This window comes from Lynx canadensis, chromosome B4, assembly GCF_007474595.2.
Source record: "Lynx canadensis isolate LIC74 chromosome B4, mLynCan4.pri.v2, whole genome shotgun sequence".
Lineage (NCBI taxonomy): Eukaryota > Metazoa > Chordata > Mammalia > Carnivora > Felidae > Lynx > Lynx canadensis.
Window position 1 is genome coordinate 72,458,231 of NC_044309.1, and position 22,362 is coordinate 72,480,592.

General features: G+C 39.2%; 1 protein-coding gene and 1 long non-coding RNA gene across 2 annotated transcripts in view; one reads left to right on the forward strand and one right to left on the reverse strand.

Moving 5' to 3' along the window:
* Positions 1-4,712: 4,712 nt before the first annotated feature.
* On the reverse strand, positions 4,713-8,985 carry LOC115518848. The gene is made up of 2 exons (XR_003970333.1): positions 8,568-8,985; positions 4,713-7,352 (listed from the first exon to the last, which is right to left on the reverse strand). It is a non-coding gene; the product is annotated as an uncharacterized LOC115518848 (long non-coding RNA).
* A 2,005-nt stretch (positions 8,986-10,990) lies between these two features.
* ARID2 (AT-rich interaction domain 2) overlaps positions 10,991-22,362 on the forward strand; it is a 169,441-nt gene continuing 158,069 nt past the window's right edge. Inside the window, 3 exon segments of the mRNA XM_030322394.1 lie at positions 10,991-11,216; positions 11,332-11,425; positions 12,495-12,592. Of these exon segments, the coding sequence (XP_030178254.1) occupies positions 11,125-11,216; positions 11,332-11,425; positions 12,495-12,592 (284 nt within the window). The 5' untranslated portion in view covers positions 10,991-11,124.

Sequence of the window (22,362 nt, forward strand, 5' to 3'; positions counted from 1 at the left end):
GGAAGCTTTTGGGTAGTTCTTTTAGATAACTGTAATAATAATAATTCCTCACTTTTGGAGGAACTAAAATATCCAGTAGTCCTTATTGTCTCAAGCTGTGGCTATTACAAAATGTTGTTATTCTTACTAACCTAAGGCTGCGGTGACCTCTTGTTCACAGGCATCGCTGCTCTTATCTTTATTAACCAACTGGTTTCCTCTGCTAACTCATTCAGATGTTACTGTTTTTCAAGATGAGGCTGCAAACTAAATAAAATCATCCCCCTAAGGAGTCCACAGCAAATATTCAGGTCAATATTATTTGTGTTGTCCACAAGAATATGTTCCAGTGATTATGTGTACCTTTGAAGGATAGATAGGAACATACTCGTATGCAAGAGCTTACCTAACAACTGTTGGCAAGTCTTTATTGCTAAAGCCCATCAATATCATTTTGTCTAGTAATAATCAGGAAATATACTTTTTCAGATAGATTGTAAAAAGAAGCTTATCAAGTCCTACTGATTATTCAAAACCGTTGCACCTCCATCTAGAAACACTAAGGGCAGTATAACATCCACATAGGATTCTAAAGAAACAATCGAAGTGGCCAGGCACAATGGCCACTTTTAAAAAATTTTCGGCAACCAGACTGGATTCTTTTTAAATTCCTAAAATATTAATGGCCTATGAGATTTCCAGGTATCCACTACCTTGTCTCCATCTAGGTTCCTAGGTTCCAAGATATAGCTTGACCTTCACCTAAGGCGGCCTTGTTAAGTAAGTAGTATTACTTGTCAAGTATGACTTGTTAAGTCAGTAGTATTCCTGACTACTTGTCAGATTCAAAGGTCTGGGTCTATGTTTTATGTTTAAGATGATTATCTCACCCGTCAAAAGATCTATCATTAACTTTTAGTTTCTTACAGAAACAATGTGTAGAAGAAAGTTTCTTGGACACGTCCCACTTGAAGCACTGGACTAGCAGGAACAGATCAGAGATAACTCTTGGTAGCACCGGGGTCTATCTAGATAGCTGATGGACCTTCTGTCCTAACACTGGCTTTCTGGTCAGGAAAATTCAATCTCATGTTTCAGATATGTCTAAAAAAACCTTCCAGACCAAGAGAATCCACCATGAAGTAACTAAAATCTCCAGGAGCCAGCATCATTTAACTTGCCTGTCAATAGCAAGGTTTTGCCTCTGACTTCATTTGATGGTTCTTAATTAGATTAGAATCTGTCCCCTGCAGTATAGCCCGACTTTTGCTTTTATGTTTTGAGGTTTGTCTTGGTCACTTCTGAACGGGGTCCAGAGATTATGGAACATTCAGGTAAGATTTACTGTTCTGAAAATCTTTCCATTTATTTACTTTTCTTCATGGAAAATAGATTCTTACTTGAGACCTGTCAGTCAACACAGAGAAACCTGGATAGCCAGTCTCTCTTCCATCAAAGAAGACTGGCAAATGACCACCACTAGAATGACAAGTGCATAACACCACGCAAACACTGGAAGAGTTGCAACTTGCTACACAACCCTTCTTGAACTTTGTGGTTTACTGAGTCTCAATTATAAGGTGGGGAGTGTCTCTTATCGATGACTGAATAAAACTAATTTTTCTAAAAATAATAGACCTGTACCTAGTTATTGCTCTTATATTTTTGGCTGTGGAAACTCAAAAGATACAGTAACAATACATCCCTTAAATACAGGGTTTGTTCTCAATTACCGCAAAAACATTAAGGGAGGAACTCTTATGATACCAGTGTCTTTTACCTGAATAATGTGTGCAATGTTTGGATACCGAGAAGTAAAAACCTCCTTTAAAGTTCTGAATATGGCACTGGTTTATCATGATAAAATTTGTGGGAAAATAATGGAGGTACCTGCCTTACATTCAGCAGAGGGTGTCCTTTAATTCTTACACAGCTTATTCCGGGCTACAGAAAAAATGCTGCCTGTTGTGGTAAACAGAGTGTAATGTATAAAATTATCAAATCACTAAGTTGTACACCTGAAACTAATGTAACATTGTGTGGACTACACTAAAAAGAAAGAAAGAAAAAGAGAAGAAAAAAAGTAGCTGTCTCATGAAAACAAATTAAATCTAAATGTGTTGCTGTTCTTTAAACAAACAAACGGACAAATATGCTACCGGACACTTTGAGTGAAGCCTCCAGCTTTAAATTGTGACTTTAAGAAAAAGAGTATGATAATTTTAAAGATACCGATTTCATTTGTCAAGTTCATGCACACTCATGGTCATACATATTTGGCCTGGCTTGATATTTCCCAAGGGGAAACGGTCACAACATCTGTGAAGCACAATGGTTCAGGGAAATAACATTCCAAGTGAGGTTATACACAATCTCAGAAAGATAACAAATTATTAAGATAAGAGAGCAATAAGACTGCTTCCCTAAATGTGCTCACTGAGAGGATGGCCACTGTACTAGGTCCTACAGAATCCTCTGGCTCAGATTTCACCTTCACCAGCAAAGAGGATGTATGTTCATGGGCAAGGAATGATGCCCCTACATTCCTGGCAACTCAAGCTATGTCAAAAAGAATTTGCCAAGCTGTACCAGACTGAGAGCTAAGACCTATTTACAGGGCAAGTAGCCTTTTATAGGGCACTTAGCCATTAAAAATTTTTACAAGGTACAGCAATGAGCCTAAAAATGTTAGTCCATATGTAGCAGTAATAGTTATAAATATGTTATATAAGTTGTATTTCAAATGTTCTTACCTGGTTACTAAACAAGCAATGCACACTGGCAAAGAAAGTCTAAGTGATAAGGGGATTCCTACAGATTCTAATTTAAGATAAAGTATTGCCTACAAAGCCCCAGACCTCATATCTGAGCTCAGTTTTCCCAATAATTCCCTAAAGTAAGGCCTTTTAGTTTATTCTACCATAATTCCATTTTTATTTTGCTTCTTTTCTGTCACTTTCACTGATCAATGACTTCTGTTTAAATTCTTATACACTATTCTTTAAATAATAAATGATTCGGATAAATTTATGGTATTACACACATTTGCTTAGCAAGTATGATTCCGGAAATTGGATTTTATTAGCAAGACAGAGGAATGTTTAGAAGAAAAAGAACTGATTTGTGAGCCAGGAGGCATACTGTAAAATGTTTACCTTAAGAATGAACTCAATGTGTAACATAAATCAAGTGCATCAGCCTAATTATTGGAGTCTGAGAAAAGCACATGTTTTCTCTCAAATATGCCCTTTCCCTTTGGTTCAGTAGGGAGTGCACCAAAATCTTAATGTTAGTGTACATGGAAAACAAGAAGGGTGCTAACCTTCCCCCACCCCTAAAACAATGCATGGAATTATAAATTTTAAATAACAATAATTATGCATATAAAGATCTATATCCAAAAAGGAGCACAGAAATAATTAATGTATTTCTAATAGCCACTGAACAATTTAGAAAATGCAGTTAGGACTGAAGTGGTTTAGCATTTTTAAAAAAGGTTATGATGAACTGCAGTCTGACTAGTATCCTTTAAGTTCTAATTATCATACACTGGACCCACAGATAAGCTACAAGACCCTGCTGGGAGATAAAGCTCTGTTGACAGATATCTCCACAAAAGCAAGGTCTGGGCCAACTTCTAGGGACATTCCTCAGAAAAGGGAGCAAAGAAGAGCAGAGCAAGTAAGTACAAAGGAGAACAGGAAGACTGCAGTGTGACCTGGCCACACCATTGGTAACATTCTGATCACTGTCACCCAGGAACACAAAACACGCACTACTATGCATGCAATTATAATAAATGCATATATATCCCTAGGCATTCCTAAGAAGTTAAAGAGCTATTTTGGGGACCCATTTTGAATTAATTTAACTTCTTATCCATACATTTTCAGTAGAGAACAAATTGAAAAATGGTTAAATGCATTTAATAAAACTTTCTTAAAAAACCTATCGTCCTTTAGAAACAGATTTTTGTTGGCTGTAATTCTTATAATCTGATCAACTACAAGGTATTCCTTAACTAAAGTTTCAAAATGCCTTTCCCTTGAGGCCCACACACAAAATACAAAGCAGCCCCTGAAGTGATGCTTTAAACTTCCTACTTGTCTTTAGCAAACAGAACTTTAGCTTTTTGGGTATCACAGGGCCCTTTAAGATGCCCATGCCTGCTGAGACCCTCGCCCTATAAGAATGAACAAACACAGTGTTTCACAGGGTTAGTGGATTCTTTGAACACCATATATAGACCACAAGTCAACTCTCTTATCCAGTTTAGAAATAATACTAAGAGTAATGTTCTAAAAGTCTCTTAAACTGACATTGAGAACAAGGATAAGGTGGGAAGGAGCATATCTGTGGTAGGCACAAACCCACCCAGGGTGTTGTGGTCTTGGTATCATTATTTTTGGTGGCCCTAACTTTAATGGAGCAGATAAAACAACTGAGGTTAGCAAATGGCAATGTCAAGGATGGATTTAATTCAGTGGGAAGAAAGCAAATTCTTGCATACGCTAAAGGGAGGGAAGCTTCTTTTCAGTTTCCAGAAGAGGAGGACCATTGTTTAACCCCTGATTAAACTTGAGGAAATCTATCTTTAAATGCAGTTAAAATTACTAGACATTAGAACAGGACCTACACTTACACTTATTTAGGCTAGCAATAATGACTAATGGCTGTTTAATATTGGTATTATTAATAAGAGATTATGTTATTAATAATTTGGTTACAAGATGTAGTGCAACACGCTTAAAATTTTCATTTTTGTTTAAAACACCTGCAAGCATTGTAGTTACATGTAAATATTAAGTCAGGTATTTTATGCCCCCAAAGAACAGATAGTATTTCTCATGTACATTATCACACACAGATTATTCTAGAATGTTTTTGAGTTCTACATACCACAAATTATGTCAAAGAACCATGGCACCTTTAAAATTGTTGCCACTAAACCTTTGGTTAGAATTTCCCTTAATGGATGGCAATAAGCCTCAACAATTCACACTGGCTCTGGTTGACTTTCAATTTTGACATGCAGTTTGTGGTATGTTTTCAGAGAAAAACAAAAACTAAACAAATTATTATTAAGTCAATACTTCTCTGATTCATACAGCTATAGAGGAAAACCTATATATGTATTTATGAAACCTAATTATTACATAGTTTTGCATTTCAGCCTAATTCCTATTTTATTGTTTCACCAACAAGACTGCCAACTCTTTAAGCTTTACAGCTAGTCAAGAATTAAATTTGCATTAAATACAGAATTAATGTGTCTTTGGAGTTTAATTTTTTTAAATTAATAGCAAAGTGCAATGTCAGAAGAGTCAATGTACCAAAAAATTGAAACAGAAAATCAAATTTCATTAAAACAATTCCTGTTCGTTTGCTCAGTAGTATATTTTTTACACTCCCTTGCTTTTCCCATAATTAAAAAGTTAATTACTGGAATCATATTTTTTGTGGATCTGAGTTTTCAAAGGATGTGATTTAAATGCTGCTATTAATATTTTTACAGCACTTTGAATAACAGTAATACTACACTGATCCTAACAGTAATATAATTTTGTACGTAATTATATTTAAATGTCTCTATTCTAAGCAGAATTTTGAATTTAACTCTATGCTAAACATCCTGCTTAAGTGTTAAAAATTAAGAACTCTATGGTCTGAATATTTTGTTATAATCTTCTAAAGCTAGCAGTTAAGAAAAATCTAGTATACTGGAGTATAATTTCCTTGAGGGCTAAGTCAATTTCTCTCGCCCTCTCTCCCATTTTGCCCAATGTAGGCATTCAATAAGTATTTATTCACTGACTTAGTAAACTGCATTGATAAAAAATAATTATTTCCTTGGTTTAGTATTTATGCTCTCCTAGTTTTCATAACTTTTAGAATACTATAAACCATTAAATTAGTAAAAACTGTGGTGCTTTATAAAGAGCACAGTTAGTTTGGGGCCTACTGTTCTTTTTTAGTGACCAAATTAGATGAAATAAATAACAATGCACAAATGTAGCACCTTAAACCCGTAACAATTAAAAAAATTCAAGATTAGGTAACTGACCTAATGAGAACAGCTCCCTGTGAAAAGCACATTTGGGGATGCCTCTCAAAAGAACACTATAATTGGCTAAAATATAGTTTTTTAAATTATTAAGTCTTACTACACTGGATTTATGTACAAAGCATAGCCTTTAATATCTATTGAAAAGAAATTACAACAAAGAAATATCCCAAAACTTATCAGACCCTTTAGGAACAAACCACTCAAAAGTCTGTCCACTGCAAATTCAGAATATCTACTTAAAACCTTAACCTGCAGTAGAATAAACTATGTCCTCACTTTTTAAAAGCGTAGTTACAAGTAATCCTTAAGAGTTGCTATCATGAAGAAAGACCTTATCTATGATTTGATATTATAATCAAAGGTTCAAACAAGACAAGTTAGCCCACATAAAAAAGTACAGCAGTAGACACGGGCAAGAGCAGCAAAAGGTGAAAGCATTCTCTTATCTTACCAACAATTCCTTTCCTCTTAAGATCATCTTTAAAGACATAAAACTTTTAAGTTCAACTGCCTTGTTCAACCAATTCTTTTAAACCATAGAGTAACTTAAAATCCAAAAATGTCTCCAGTGAATCGATGTACCAATTCCTCAATTAAGGTAGTTCAGCTGTTGTAACCTGACATGCTTGATTTGAAATTTGGTTTAGTTTTTTAAGTTTTATATAACATTAAAACTGATTATAAGGATCAGAGGGGCATATAAAATAACAAACTTGTAATTATGATGTGTAGGGTTTGCAGTTACAATTAAAAACCACACTTTTTGCATTTTTTCACATCAAAAAGGCTTTGTCAACATTTCTCATCAGAACAGTAAACTATACAAATTGAGTTTCAACAATTTCCACTGTCACTGGTACTTTTTATAGGAATGATTTCTATTGATGCTTGAAAACTATGAATTATATTTTATTTACATCATCAAATTAGAGAATATTAAAGAATATTGTAAAACTGTTGCACTTCTCTATCATTTTCTTCCAGGATCCACCTGCTCTATGCTGCCCACTATAGGAAATGCAGTATGGTACAAAGAAACGTAATACTATTCTCTAGGGTTACTGTTAGTGCAATCCCATAAAAAAATACTCTGGGTACTTGGGTGCTAAGATACGGTGGGTATTCTGGCAAGAGATACAGACTGGTTAGTGGTCACTAAATTTATTAAATATAAAGAACATCAGTAGGAACAGACAGGATCCGAAACTGTATCTTGGTAATGCACACACCAGAACTAGCATTCGGGTGCGGCAGGGCATGGAACTTAGTGATTGAGACGTAGCCTGCAGAAAAATGCAGCTTTGCCCTAGAGAGGAAATATGAGGGTCAAAATCAACACTGCCAAAACACCCACAAAAAAAGAAAAAGTCATGCAAATACAAATGATTGCTGCAACTGTAAAAAAAATTTTTTGTGTGTAAATAAATTACTTGTATAATGCACATTTAAGTTTCATCAGTGAACCTCCCCTTCCCTTAAACCATGTAAGCATTCCTCTTACAAGCGAATATCCTTAATAGCTTACTTTTGCCTTACATTTTTCTGGTCTTGGGGAAGTTGAATCGTGTAGTAATCTGTGAAACATCAAATTTTATCTTTTTTTTTTCTTTGACTAGAGTATATCCAAAATGTTATGAATTTATATTCTACTCATCAGATATACTTTAGGAGTCCATTTTGAATATGATGGGTTCTTTTCAGAGAAAGATTTTTTTTTCAAAGTCAACTCTTCAGTTACACATTACATCTTAATTTTTTTTAAAGGCATTAAAACGTTAGATTCCCACTCCAGGTCTTTGCCCTTCGATACTCTTACTTAAAAGCAAAGCACACTATTGTATATGCAGGTGTGTATACACATAAACACATTAACAGCAAGCAGTGCTTTAAAACTGGCAACCTCCCCTTAAAAAATAAAAATAAAAATAAAAATAAATGTCATTTCTCCACTCTGCCCTTTGATATGAAATGAGACCGATATGCCCACTGCAGAGTGGGATGCTAGAAAAGATGTTCTGACGTCTGACCGGAGACATTATCAACATACAACCCTAGATCCCGACTCGGACGACCTAAATTTCAGTGGACATGCCCTCGTTCTCACTCCTGCCCCACCAGCAGCATCCAGGACCCGGGTCCGGATCGCGACCACCCGGTGGGCCAGTGCGGCCCGAATCCCCGAGTACGGCCCGCTCCCCGCAACCCGGCTTCCCTGCTCCCGGCCGACCGCGAGTTCCCGGAGCAAAGGCGTCCGAGGTTCCCAAAGCCCACGACTCTGACGAGGGGTACCGACGGTGCTGTGGACTCTGGCATTTAAAAACTACCGAAAAGTCTCGCTGCACAAGTGGCGCTACTAAGGCCGCCGCTGTCGTTCCACGTCGCCCTGTCCCCGTCCCCTCGGAGCGGGACGGGCGGCTCAGGCGACCCTCCGCGAAATCGCGGTCAGCTGCCGGGAGCGCGGAAGAGCAACCAAAGCGACCGAGACGCCGCAGCTTTCCCTTCTCCCCTTAGTTACAATTACCCCGGCGGCTTCTGGCGCTTTCTTCGAGAAAATGAAAATAATAATTTTTTTTAAAAAGCGTGGAGGTGCTAGAAGTCGTTGACATTTTCCGTTGAACGAGATTCCCTTCGGCTCCATCTCTTCATCAGGATTTCCAAACTCGGATGCATCCTCAGCAGAGGTATTCCATGTTGACAGATCTCTCGCCTCCCACAAAATGGGGCCGAGGAGGCGGCCGCTGTCTCCTCTATGGGCGCCGCCATTTTGTGAGGCGGCGGCGGCGCGGCGGCAGCAGCCCGGGGTGTGTGTAATGGTTGAATAGAATGACCCCCTCTAGGGAATCCCCGGCGCTGACAGTTACGTAAGGGGCTGTGCGCAAGTGCGGCGTTTAGGGAATCCGCACAGCGCCGGCCTCGCAGCTCTGCGGCCCACATCTCCACCACCCCTAAGAGGACCGGTGGGGGAAGGGACAGATGACCTGGTCTCCCTCCTACCCCACCCCCCGCTTCTTGCCTCCGGCCCCGGCCCAGCTTCTCCACTCCCCCAGCTGGGTCTCCGCCTTTCACTGGCTTCCGTCTCAGACACTCACTGGCCCTTGGGTGTCAGGAACTTCCTAGCCACAGTCTCATTCCAACCCCATTTAAGAGACAAACTTTACTTGGGAAATAAATCCGTTTCCTAGAGTGAGCACCGGAAGCATGCTGGACTACATTACATAATTTTTTTTTTCACCAGCAAATAAATGTTCCCATTGGAACTACTACCTGAAATAATCATCCAGACCTGTATAAGCCTGTGACCTTGGGTTAGTCGATGACTTTGCTAATAGTGGCGATCACTAAAATGGGAATAAAGATACGCCCCACACTGTGAAGCTTAATTAGCATTTGTAGCAAAGGGCCGTCTCCAGCACCCCTTGTAAATGCAAACTTAGGTGGGAGTATTTGTTGAGATTAGTCTCCCTTTAAGCAGCTTTATTAACCTTCAAAATATTTTCTACGGGGATGGCATTTAAGACATTTGAGAGAAAGCAAGGAAAAACAAGGCATTATTCACTATTTAAGCGCTTCTACCTTTAAGATATCTTAATGTAAAAATATAAACGTTAATTATTAAGGTTCAAAGAATTGGTTTCCAACCAGTTTAATTACTGTTTGCATAACTCAGCATAAAATAATCTAGTTTGATATGTGAAACCAAAGGCAAGATGAATTAAGAGCATTACTGTATTTCCACAGAACTAGGACAGACAGTTCACATTGTATTTAATTTACAGTTTGCTAAAGTTAGTTTGTGGATAATTCATGGAAAATGTGCTAATCAGGCCCCAAAATACTAGCACAAGGCTCAGAAAAGCCGATTCCTTTAGACCTTGGGGGGAAAAAAAAAAAAAGGTAACAAATATGACTTTATTCCGATCTGTGAATGATGCGTAGCGTGAGGAGCTGCCCCTCGGAGCTTCCCTTCCCTCCCGAGCGCCAGACCGGTTGTGTCGGGCTGGCAGGGACTCAGAGGCGGCCCTTCCAACAGCCGGGCCGGGGACGCGAACATCGCCTCCACCCCTAACCCTGGAACAACCGGTAGTGGCCGTTTCCCCGCGCCGCCCCCCTTTCCGCCGGCTTTGTGTGCGTGTGAAATGTGCGGCACATTGCAGATGAACCCTAAGCCCGGCGAGCTGAGTCTATTGTTCCCCGCGAGGAGCTGCCGGGGCGGTGTGGAGCCAGGCGCAGTGCCGCGGCCGGCCCTCGGGGGTCGCTGTGCGGCGCTGGCTGCCCGGCCGTGGCGGCGGCGCTGGCGGCGGCAGAGAGGGAGGCTGGCGGGGAAGGAAGCGGGCGGGCGGCGCGCAGCGGCTTGGCTGCCGCCGGTGCTTTCTGCCCGGGGACGCCCCAGCCGCCGCGGCGGAGGCCGCGCGTGAATGTGTGCGAGGGCCCCGCGGAGCTGCGGCCGGAATACACGCTGTCACCCCTCTTTCCACAAACCACCACACAGACCTCCCCCTCCCCACCCCCAGCCCCGCCTGCCCCAGCCCCGCCGCCGCGGCCGCCGAAACTCCCGGCCTCCGGCCGCCCCGGCCCCTCACCGTCGGCTCGCCTTTCCCCTCGCCCGCTCGCGCGCCCCCGGCAGCAGCACCATGTTGAATCGCGTCCCCAGGCCGAGCCGCCTGGGCCGGCGGCGCTGAGAGGCGGGCGAGAGCCGGGCCGCGGGGAGGGAGGGAAGGAAGGGGTGGGGGCCGCGCTCGCCCCGCGGCTTCGCGCGGATCCGGCAGTCGCCTGCCCCTCTAGTTTCGCTCCGATTTCTTTAAACTTTTTTAGAAATTCCCCTCCCTCCTTCCCTCCTCTCCCCCTGGCCTCCTGCTCCCTCCTTCCCCTCCTCCTCCTCCTCCTCCCCCTCCCTCCCTCCCTCCCTGCGCCGCCGCCGCCGCCGCCGCCGCCGCCGCCGCCGCCACCGCCGGCCCATGACTGAGCCCCGCCGCCGCCGGCCGAGGAATGGGCTCCGGGCTCTGGTAGGAAGCGCAGGGAGCGGGGGGCGCTTTTAAAACACCGATCTGGGTTTTTTTAAAACCTCCTTTGAAAAAATAATGGCAAACTCGACGGGGAAGGCGCCTCCGGACGAGCGGAGAAAGGGACTCGCTTTCCTGGACGAGCTGCGGCAGTTCCACCACAGCAGAGGGTGAGAGCAGAACCGGGGGGGCAGCGCCGGGGCGAGCCGGGGCGAACGGGGCTCTCCCGCCCGGGCCGGGCGCGGGGTCCCGGCTGACAAGTGCGGGGCTTTCTCTCTCCCGCAGGTCGCCTTTTAAAAAAATCCCTGCGGTGGGTGGGAAGGAGCTGGATCTTCACGGTCTCTACACCAGAGTCACTACTTTAGGCGGATTCGCGAAGGTGAGTGGAAGTTTTAATTTGTATTTCCCTCTCGCTGGCCTCTTCCAAAAAGTCTCCTTTGACCCCGGAGTGGGCGCTCGGGGCTGGGGGGGTGGCCCGCGGGGGCAAAAGGCGTTCTTTTCGCTCGCAGCCGGTGGCACGGAGGCGGACGGCGGCGGGGCTGTTTTTGGCCTGGTGGCTCGCGTGCGCGCGGCGGGCGCGGGGCTCGGGCGGGCGGGCGGCCCGGCGCCGGCTCGCGCCCTGCCCGGTGCCCGGCCGGCCCGACGGGGTCTGAGCGCCGCGGCGGGGAGTGCGGGCGTGCGGGGCGCCCGCCCGAGCCCCGCGCCCGCGCCCGCCCGCCCGCTCGCTCGCTCGCGAGTCAGCTCTGCCGCCGCTGCCGCTCTAGCACAGGCGGAGACACAGAGACACACAGACTCTGAGAGCAGTTTTCGTGCAACTCAAAATTAGCGCGGGCAGGTTTAACATCGATAATCGGCTGCGAAATGATCCCGGCAGCCGGGGGCACAGCCTCGGCCCCGTCGCCCTCGGTTTATACAGCTAACAAAAGAAACCAGGACCTGTCTCCAAATAGCCATCTTAGGCTTCAAGGCTAGGCAGAAGCTGTAGGCCTCAAAGAAGGGCCTATGGAGATGGATAGATCTGGGAGAGGGATCGGAATCGGCCCCGGCCCCGGCCCCCCCAGAACCTGCGGACGTCGCTGTCCGGAACAGTATTGATCCTTTTGAACTTTTTTTTTTTTTAGTGTAAACGGACCGCGTTGAGATTTAAAAGGGGGCGACAGAGGGACTTGCGATTGGTTATTGTCCGGGCTTCAAAAACAAAACAAACCCACCACCACCCCCCCCTCCCGCCCCCCAAACAAAACAAGTGCTATTAAATACAGGGCTCTCGGGTGAAAACACGGTGATTCGAGCAGCCCTTGCTTAGGAACTCTTACGGATCGATCTGAAACACCCACTGATGCTTGAGGTATCTACAGATCTCTGTAGAATGGGTATTTATTTCACAGTTAGGTTAGAGTTTTCTTGGATGGTGCACTCTCAGACAAGTGTGGCTGTGTTTTTAACAGGTTTCTGAGAAGAATCAGTGGGGAGAAATTGTTGAAGAGTTCAACTTTCCCAGAAGTTGTTCTAACGCTGCCTTTGCTTTAAAACAGTATTACTTGCGGTGAGTAGTAGTGACTCTTCCACAGTATTTGGAATCGAGGGACTTAAGGGGAGATTTGTTTTTAGCCAAAAGAAAGCCCCCAAACAAACCTTGCACAGCAGTCTCTAAACTTCTGTTCATTTTTTCAGTCTGAGAAACATCAAATACCCATAAAGCGAGGTTGTAGGAAGGTGAAAGTTTTCCTCATCTATTTTAGGATTGTTTACATTTTTCATACAGGATCTTTACAGGTGACACCCTACCCCCCATCTTGGTAAACATTCTTTTGTGACATTGTTATTGATGGCTTGATATCCACGGAGGGGCAGAGAGGTGATGCTTAGTAAAAGAGTTAAGATAGTTAATGAAACTTTGTATCCCTTGGGAAAATTTTTCTTTGCCTTCGAAACTCCTTTGCCTTTTTAAAATCCTGACTTTAAGATTTTTAAAAAATGAAACCTCTTGTGTGGAACCGTGTAACGGAGTGGTTTTTCAGTAGAATATTTCTACACTGCATAACGTGCTGGTGCCTTAGGTGACCCAGGAGAGTTTTTAGAGTACTTTGGAATTTTTGAGTGACTTCAAAACGTTCCAAAGGATTATTATATATGTAGGAAGATTACGAAGTGGAGTACAATGATTTCGATTTTCTTTTCATTTTCTCCCTCCTTTGACTGTATATGACAAAGTAAATTGTTCAGTTGATAATGTGATACACTTCAGAAAAGATATTTCCTGATTAAGCTGTATTATTATTTTTTTCTGCTAGGAATATTTTCATATTGTAACCTGTTATGAGGTCATCTTTCATTTTTAATGCTTACTTACTCATAGAGCGTCCTTAGTTGGTGGTGGTTATTTAAAACTAAAATAATGCTCTTCATATTTATTGCTTTTTGATAATGGTATTAAGGGATGGCCTTTTTTTAGTTAATGTAGCTTCTGCATAGATTGAGCTTGGCACTTCTCATTGCTCCAAATGCAGTATCCAAATGTAGATACTCTGTCTTAAGTTCAACACTGTGAAGTAGGAAATGCAGTAATTGCCCAGGTGTACTTTCTATTGGCTATCTTAGACTGACTTCAGGCTTGAAGCTGAAGAGTTCACAGAACTTTTTGGATAGTTACTGAGTTGCACAGAAGTCTAGAAAATATTAAATATGGCTAGTTGTTATTTACTCTAGTTTGTCTGTGATGGCTGTAGGTGTGAGTGCATTTTTAAATAAAGATCTAAAGTGAAAAACAAAGTAAAATTAAATTAACCCCCCAAAACTGTTGATTTGGTGAGAAGTAATGTGGTGAGAAGTAGAGAATTTTATATTTATGGTGATACTCACTTGCCCATTTCCATTTATAATATTGAGAGGAATGTTATTCATACAGGTCTTGGTCTTCTGATAATCAGTTTGAACTGTTTGGATTTTAAACTGTTTTGTAACACAGTTTAAAGTTATGCCTAATATTTATTGGATTGATTGACTGAAATTTAATATCCAAAAGGTACTGAATGATATATATGGTTCGTGAGATGTTTTTCTGAAGAACTTACATGCATACTAACCAAGTTTTAGCATAATCAATTAACTGCCTCGAATTCCAGTTTTTTACAAGTTACATAAATATTGTTTTTTCCAGTAGTGATTTCTATCCTGAGATCATATCATTCACTGATAATACTTACAAGTACTGTTTTTAAGTAAATAGTTTCAGGGTTGTTTGCGACTCTTCACATTGTTCTTATATCAATTTGAGCTTTATTCTCCTATTAGAAGCTGCTTTTTGAACTATGTCCTTAGCTAAACTTGTTTTTCCTCCATATGTCACTCTCCAGGTTTGTTTTTGTGGGGTTGTAGCTAGGCTACTAGGAAAAAAGTTGAAGCATTTGTTTTGGAAAATAAAACCATGTGAAGATTTGTATGGCTTGTAAAGAAATACAAGAGAAATATGCTGGTCAAAGATTGGGTACTACCAACCTTGAAAGATTTTTTTCCAGAGTGGTGTAATTAGAGGACATGTATTATGCTGGGTTTTACACCTTCCTCTGAAAAATCTTAACTGGCAGACAGGATGCCAAGCTTTCACAGTAATTCTGTGACTTAACTATAAGAGTTCCTCTTCATAGTAAGAGATAGTAATGAAGTGACTTTGTGAGTTCCCTCTTTGATATATCATGTTGAATATCATGGTTTCTGATGAGCAGATAATGCAGTGTGTTTTGTAAATCACAATATTTTTTTTAAATAAGAACTCCTTTTTCATTTGACCTATTGTAAGACTGTTATTATATATGTTAGTTCTCATTTACTCTACAAGTTTAATACTTGCTGACATTCCTCTGTAATTTCATTATTAATTAGATGGATGGCTGTTAGCCAGATATAGCCAGTATCAAGGAAGTTATGATGTATCTTCATGATATTACAGACACTTAAATAAAGAAGACCAAACTAGTATGCTGGCCATGTATATATTCTAACATTTCTATGTTTGTTTTCATACATAGACAGTCATTGAATGTAGAAACTGGAGTTTAGTGGTCTGCTAAAAGTTTGCTTGATTGTATCAAACATATACATTTATTCATTTCTAGATTGAGTATAAAAATTTCTCAAAGTCTAAAATTGAAAATGCAATTGACGATTTGTTTTAACATTGGCGTTTAATGTTTTAAATGTTAGTGCCTACTGGTAATGAGTAACAGTACTCGATATTTAAAAATTGGGTATTAATCCTTTATGATGTACATATATTTTGTTTCCACTTAGTTCCTTTCTTGGCCTGTACATCTCAATTTCTTCCACAAATGTTTATTATTAGGATATCCCTATAAGTATAAAATGGTAAGGGAATATTTCCCACATTTTATAGTTGGAGAAATTAAAGTGCAAAAAAAAAAAAAAATCCAAATGACTTTAGGGGCATTTGTTAATTGCACAAAAAAAGTTGTATTCCTGACACATGTTCTGTAACATTTAATCAGTCTATTATCAATTCAGTTTGTCAGTCGCAAATGATTTTAAGAAATTAAAATATGGTTGAGAGTTACATATGGTTAAATGTATGGCCAATATACACAATATGTTCTATATTTATTCAGTGAATTTTATTTTGTTTTGTTTTGGTGCAAAAACTGGGGGGCAATTTACTACTGTTAGTCCCATTTAAAAATTTGAAGCCTTGGTATGAAAATTTAGGTAATATTTCAAATACTTAGTTGAAGAATTTTCTTGTAGCTTATGCCAGCATTACTATAGCTATAGTCAAGGTTGACTTGATATTTCTATTATAAAACTTGATTTTTTGGAAAGGAGGTGAAATATCTTAGACATTAAAAAAAAATATTGCACGGAACTAATATGAAATGATTTTTTTTACATGTACCTACCTTTAGAGTAGTCAGTAACTTCACTGTAGAGTTGTACCCACCAGAGTGAATTTTCAATTGCATTGTGAATTTATTCTATTTTTCTCCCCTTGGTGAATAAAGCCCTCCCTTAGATTATACCAACAGGAAGAGTTTACATTTATCAATTAGATAGAATGAATACACTCATATGTTCTGTAGTTAGTGTATACCATGTACGTTATCTCTTTTAAGAGAAAGCATTTAATGAATCTCTTGATGTTAAGTGAAACAATGCTTCAAAATTGTAATAAGCAAGTAAATAAAGTAATACTCTGAGTTTGTGAATTGCTAAACAGAATTGGTAAGCAGACATTACTCGCTTTTTTCAAGGAAGAAAAAGAGAAGTAATATAGAGATTGAAAGGACAACTGTACTTAAATAAATTATTCGTGTATGTATTTTAAATTTAATTTTATAAACTGTATTCTTTCATTTTGAACAAACCTGATTTTGATCTCTTCTGATAGTCTGTTACATTTTAAAGGGCATGCAGACTTGTGGAAAGGAGTAGAAAGTGGAGAAGGTTGTGAGACTGATCAGAGCTCAGCCAGGTTAATGTTGTGTCTTAGAAATCATGTTTAAACAGCTCAAATTTGCCCCAGAGTAGAAATAAATCTCACTCACTCCAAGATAGTTCGTTCACTGAAGACACATATTTTACTGAGGTAACCAACTAGGAGCTTAACTATAACTCCCAAAAATGTTTGCGGTTTTTTACATAACATTTTCTGCCTTTAACTAAAAGTGTGTATTTCTAAATAGGAGCATTCTTTTGTAAACCTACCTGTATTCTGTTGTGTATTCAGTATTTTCATAGTTGGTTGTGTGTGAAATCCACTAGAACTGATAGAAAAGCATATCACTGCAGTGAATCCTTCATATTGCCAAACTGAGTAATATTGGAAGTTTCAAAAGGAATGAAAAACAAACATTTTGATTCATTGGAATTTAGGTATATTAGTCTGCAGGCAAGTATTCAATACATATTTTTAGGTGAAGTGTTTAGAACTTTTCTTAATATTTGGTGAAGTCTACTTACTGGACATGTTCCAGAGTGGTATAGACCTGACTAAAGTTTACTGGTGTAAATGGTATTTGTCCGAATTGGGAATTAGAGGACATGTGGGGCAGAGTGAGTGGGATTTTCTCAGTCTTTGCTTCTTTGACCTGCCACCGCCATCATTACCATACTCCTTGGTATTCAGGATCAATTAGAGTAGAAATTCTCAATTTGTGCCTTTTAAATACTTGTTTTCTTGAAATGTCAGTGTGTTTCCTTGAAAAAAGACTGAATGAATTTGAGCAGTGCAGCTAAATTTGGGTTAATTGCAGGACTTCTTAGAGACTTTATTTTGTTAATGTGCATATGGATCTCTACACAGTTTGGAGAAAGTCCATTTATTACCTCCTTTCCCCCAACCACAGTAAATGGTGTTTCCCTGATACTCCCACACACCGCAGGAATGTGGTACCAAACCCCATGTTTGAGGAATATTTGTAGGTTCTTTGGAGCAGTTTGGGAAGCTCTGAACTGGAAGAAATAAGGGTTAAGGAAGAGAAATTTTAAATATAGAAAATAATAAGGAAATGAGAAATAAGAGGTAATTGTGTATATTTATGTAGACATACATAAATACCAATGTAAATTTTTTGGAGCTGTTGTTCGCATGTCTTTATCAATGGCTGTGCAAACTTACATTGGTAGTACTTGTTAAATATTTGTTTGAAATAGGGGGATGTTAAAATTATCTTGTGTTCATTGCCAGTAAAAGAAAGGTAAAGAAATATTGCAGTCCAAATAGAAGAAGAAAAGTTGAACCTGTAAGATAAGCAGTGGCTTTAGTTGGTCCAGAATGGAGAAAGCTGTCCTTGTAGATTCATAACAATATTTTTTCTACTATTTAAACCATGATGTTATGAAAGACAAAAAACAAAAAAAAATATGACATGATAAAGATTTTTTAAGTCTCAGGCAGTAGTTCACATATTAGCTTGATATTCTTCATGACAAAAGAATTTATGATTAGTTTTATTTGACCAGTCAGCAGCCCCTCGAAAAGCAAGTAATTGCTCTCTATTTTCCCTGTTGTCCATCATTCAAACTAGAGGGTTTTTTTTAGAACAGGATATTTATATTTAAATTTGGATTTTAAATTTGTCCATACAAGCCTCTTTAAAGAATTGGAGCAGAATTATTGATCACATTGTTTTGTGGGGTAGTAATTACTTTTGTTGAAATGTGGTGATGGTCCTGCTTAAACTTTGTATTCACTTCAGTTCTATGACTTAAAAAATTGGGAAGTCAGATCATAAATTTCAATGTTAGGGAAAGCTGTTTAGAAGTACGTATTGGTTGGCGCGCCTGGGTGGCTCAGTCTGTTAAGTGCCGACTTCGGCTCAAGTCGAGATCTTGCAGTGGGTGAGTTCAGGCCCCGCATCAGGCAGGGCTGACAGCTTGGAGCCTGCTTCCAATCCTGTGTCTCCCTCTCTCTCTCTCTGCCCCTCCCCTGCTCACGCTCTGTCTCTCTCTCTCTCTCAAAAATAAAATAAATGTTAAGAAAAAAAAAGTACATGTTTTTTTAAGAACCAAACTTGCTGGAGTTAAAAATAAGGGTGTTAGTGGGGCGCCTGGGTGGCTCAGTCGGTTAAGTGTCTGACTTCAGCTCAGGTCATGATCTCACAGTTCATGAGTTCGAGCCCCGTGTCGGGCTCTGTGCTGTCAGCTCAGAGCCTGGAGCCTGTTTCGGATTCTGTGTCTCCCTCTCTTTCTGCCCCTTCCCAGCTTGTGCTCTGTCTCTCTCTGTCTCTCAAAAAAAAAAAAAAAAAAAACCTTCAAAAAAAAAGATTTTAAAAAATAAGGGTGTTAGTGTTAAAGGTTGTGGTCAAATATTTTATGGCTTGAAGTTATAAGCACAGTTTTTACAAAAAGCAAAAATACTGGCTTTTGAATTTAAAATAAATTTAAATAACCTGGCTAGTACAGTTTATTCATAGTAGAACCAAGGAAAATAGGCAGATTGATGCAGTTTATTCAGAAGTGCATATATGCTGGTTGATATTGGTGTTGGTTACCTATCATGAAATTTATTGATGCATTCACTTGGAAATATAACTTTGGGGGGACCTAGAATAAATTGTTACTCCCAGTAATGTTTGGATTATCTATGAATTTCATTAAGCATTCCAAGAATTGTGTTACTAAAATAAGAGTCTAACGTATTTTTCTGTTTCAGAGTATAAAGAAATCTCATTTGTGCTTGGATACTTTTTGCATATTCATTATGTTGTGAAGTGGAAGTTAATCCATGTCTGCAAGATATATACCCTGTTGACTAAGTACATTGTAATAACCTGTTGCTGGAACTACAATCTCTTGGTGATATCTAGGAATAGCTGTCACATTCTGATTTGTTGTCCCAGAATGATAGACCCATAATTCCAATAGTTTCTAAGTCACTGTTTGCAGGGTCCACCCCATCTTACCGCAGGAGATTTTGTGGTGGGGCTGAATCTGTTTTGGCTGTTTTATCTCATTAGTCTTTTAACAGTTTCCTTTTTCTTTTCCTTTCATGCCATTGATTTGTTGAAGTAAGGGAGTCATTTGTTCTTCAGATTGTACTAAATTGTCAATTTGGTTGATCACTTCCTTCTAGTGTCAGTTAACTTGTTCTTCTATCCCCTGTATTTATTTCCTGAAAACTGATAGATCTAAAGGTTGATAACATTCAATTTCAGTATTTCAGGCATACTTATTAGATAGTGCTGTGCTTTTCATCGAATCATGAGACATGTAATATTTAGTTGTCCCATATTAGTGGTGCTAAGATTGATTGGTGCTTTTAGATAATAGTAGTATGAAACTGTATTCTTAATAAGTGTGCCACAGGTGATTCTTAAGTGTGAAGTTTGAGAACAGCTGATTGAAGTATTGTAATGAAACCAACTTAGTTGCTGAGATAACTAGTTTAACTTGGCATCAACACGTTGGCCAGGGCTACATCCAGAATAAAACCTCTAGATGACATCTGGTCTGGGGCACCTGCTGAAGCTGCACCTGTCATCTCTAAACAGAGCCTGGACACACCCTATACTTTGTCTCTGGGCTCCAGAGAAGCTAACAAGGGCTCCACTTCAGTTAAGGGGAATAAAAAAGTATATGAATTACCAATTCAAACTTAACTGTATTTACATAATTTGGATTTTAAAAATTAATTAAAAATAAGTTTTCCTTAATATCTAGGTGGGGTGTTGTTGTTGTTTTTTCCTATATAGGACTTTATGATATTCATTCCAAATGATATGCCATTTGTTTTATTGAACTTACTGAATGCTTTTCTACTTTTTGAGGATTTTGTAGGTCTGTCCCAGTTCTGCTTAGGGAAGTTAACTTACATTGTTTAAATTCCTATAAAAATAGCAATATTAACAGTAGCTTGTTTTTTAATGCACTGCCTTGATTTTTCAAACCATTTTCATATGTGAGATTTTATTTTTATCATCAAATTTCAGAAGTAATTGCTGTTATTTAATCTTAGAAAAAATAACACTTAGAAAAAAATTCTTTACACAACTCAAATTCTTTTCTTTTGGCACAAATGGGCTACTTTGTAAAAAAAAAAAAAAAAAGAAAGAAAGAAAAAGAAAAGAGCTATAGGTAATAGCCAACTCTCAATCTCCAGTGTCAGCCATAGTGGACTGGTAGAAAAGTTTTTTTTTTTTTTTTTTAACATATTTTCAGACCATACTTTTTCCCTTTTGCCTTTCTGTTTCGTTCCTTAGTTGATAGACTTGCCTTAACAAAGCATTGTCTTACCACCCTTCATTATCTATAGTTGTTAAATATCCTCAGGAATAGCCCATGTTCTTGCTATATTTACCTTTTGTTTCTATCAGTAAATGATTTTATTCATTGCCATTTAGTGGGGCCAAAATAAAGTGTTGCTTCTTATGAAGCAGGATTTAGAGAAAGTTGTGTAAGAATCTATTGCTTGAAGATACATCTTATTGTGAAGTATGGCAAATATCTAATTCTCACCTTTCTGAGTTCTTACTGTTGTCCTTGGTTAATTCCCACTTCTGGGGTACATTGGTCAGTTGCTCCGTGCACAAAGATGAGTTTTATTATATAATCATACATCATTCATGATGAAGTGTTTTCAGATGAAATTTTATTTTGTCCCTCTCCTAGCCCATTTTAAATAAATAAAATGTTAATAGAAACACACATGAGGCCAGTAGGAACATTTATCTGTTAAAATAGGACAAAGAAGAGACCATAAGTTAGGGTTCTATGTAGAAAGTATCTTACTTGTAGTACTTTAGAATTTAAAATTGTCAGTAGTAATGCTCAGGTTGATTACACTTTTCATAATCGTTCATAGATTAAGTGAAATTTCAATGTATTTGAACACCGATCAGACCACTTTGTACTTCATAAATAGAAGTTCCTACCTTAGCACTCTACCTCCAAGTGCACTCCCAAGTGATAGGTGAAGTGTACTTAAGTGGTTTGTATTATCTTCTTAGTTTACACCATTAAAAAGTCAAACCTCTGAATTTGTGAGTAGTTTTTCCAGGTAGCCTCACATTGTAATTCATTAATTCAATCTAATAGTAAAAAAATCTGAGAAATAGTAAACCTAATCATTTTCCTTCCTTGCTATGTTTTCTTTTTTAAAGATTTAAAAATTTTTTTGACTCTGTGTGAACTCTTGCTTACACTTTAGTTATATCGGCCAGTTACTATTTTGTCACATTTGCTTTATCTTTTTCTCTTTATATGTGATGGTATACATATATTATTATTACTATTTTATAATCATTTGATATCATTATAAATATCATGGTCTTTATTCCTAAATATGAGTTATGTTAAGAATAAAACATTCTGTTAGTGTAGCAATAATACAATTATCAAATTCAGGAAACTTAACATGGATATAATCATATTAATCTGTATTATATACAGACTATTCAAATTTTGCCAGTTATCCCAAAGATATCTTTTATAGCAATTGTGCCCAACCCTGCAAATCCATGATCTTGTATTACATTTAGTTATATCTCCAGTTCTTCATCCTTTCATGATATTACAATTTTCGAGCAGCACAAGCCAACGGTACTATAATTTGGATTTGTCAGATGATTTTCCAGGATTAGATTTAGGTTAGGCATTTTTGGCAGGAGGCCAAATGCCACTTTGTCCTATTGTTGAGGTTAACTTTGGTTTAAGGTGATGTCCTTCTGGTTTCTCTACTGCAAAGTTTTCATTTTCTCTTTTGTAATTAATAATTAACCTGTGGGGACATACTTTGAGAGCATGTAAATATCTTGCTCACCGTTAAACTGTTACCCAGTAGTTTTAATGTCCATTGATGATTCTTGC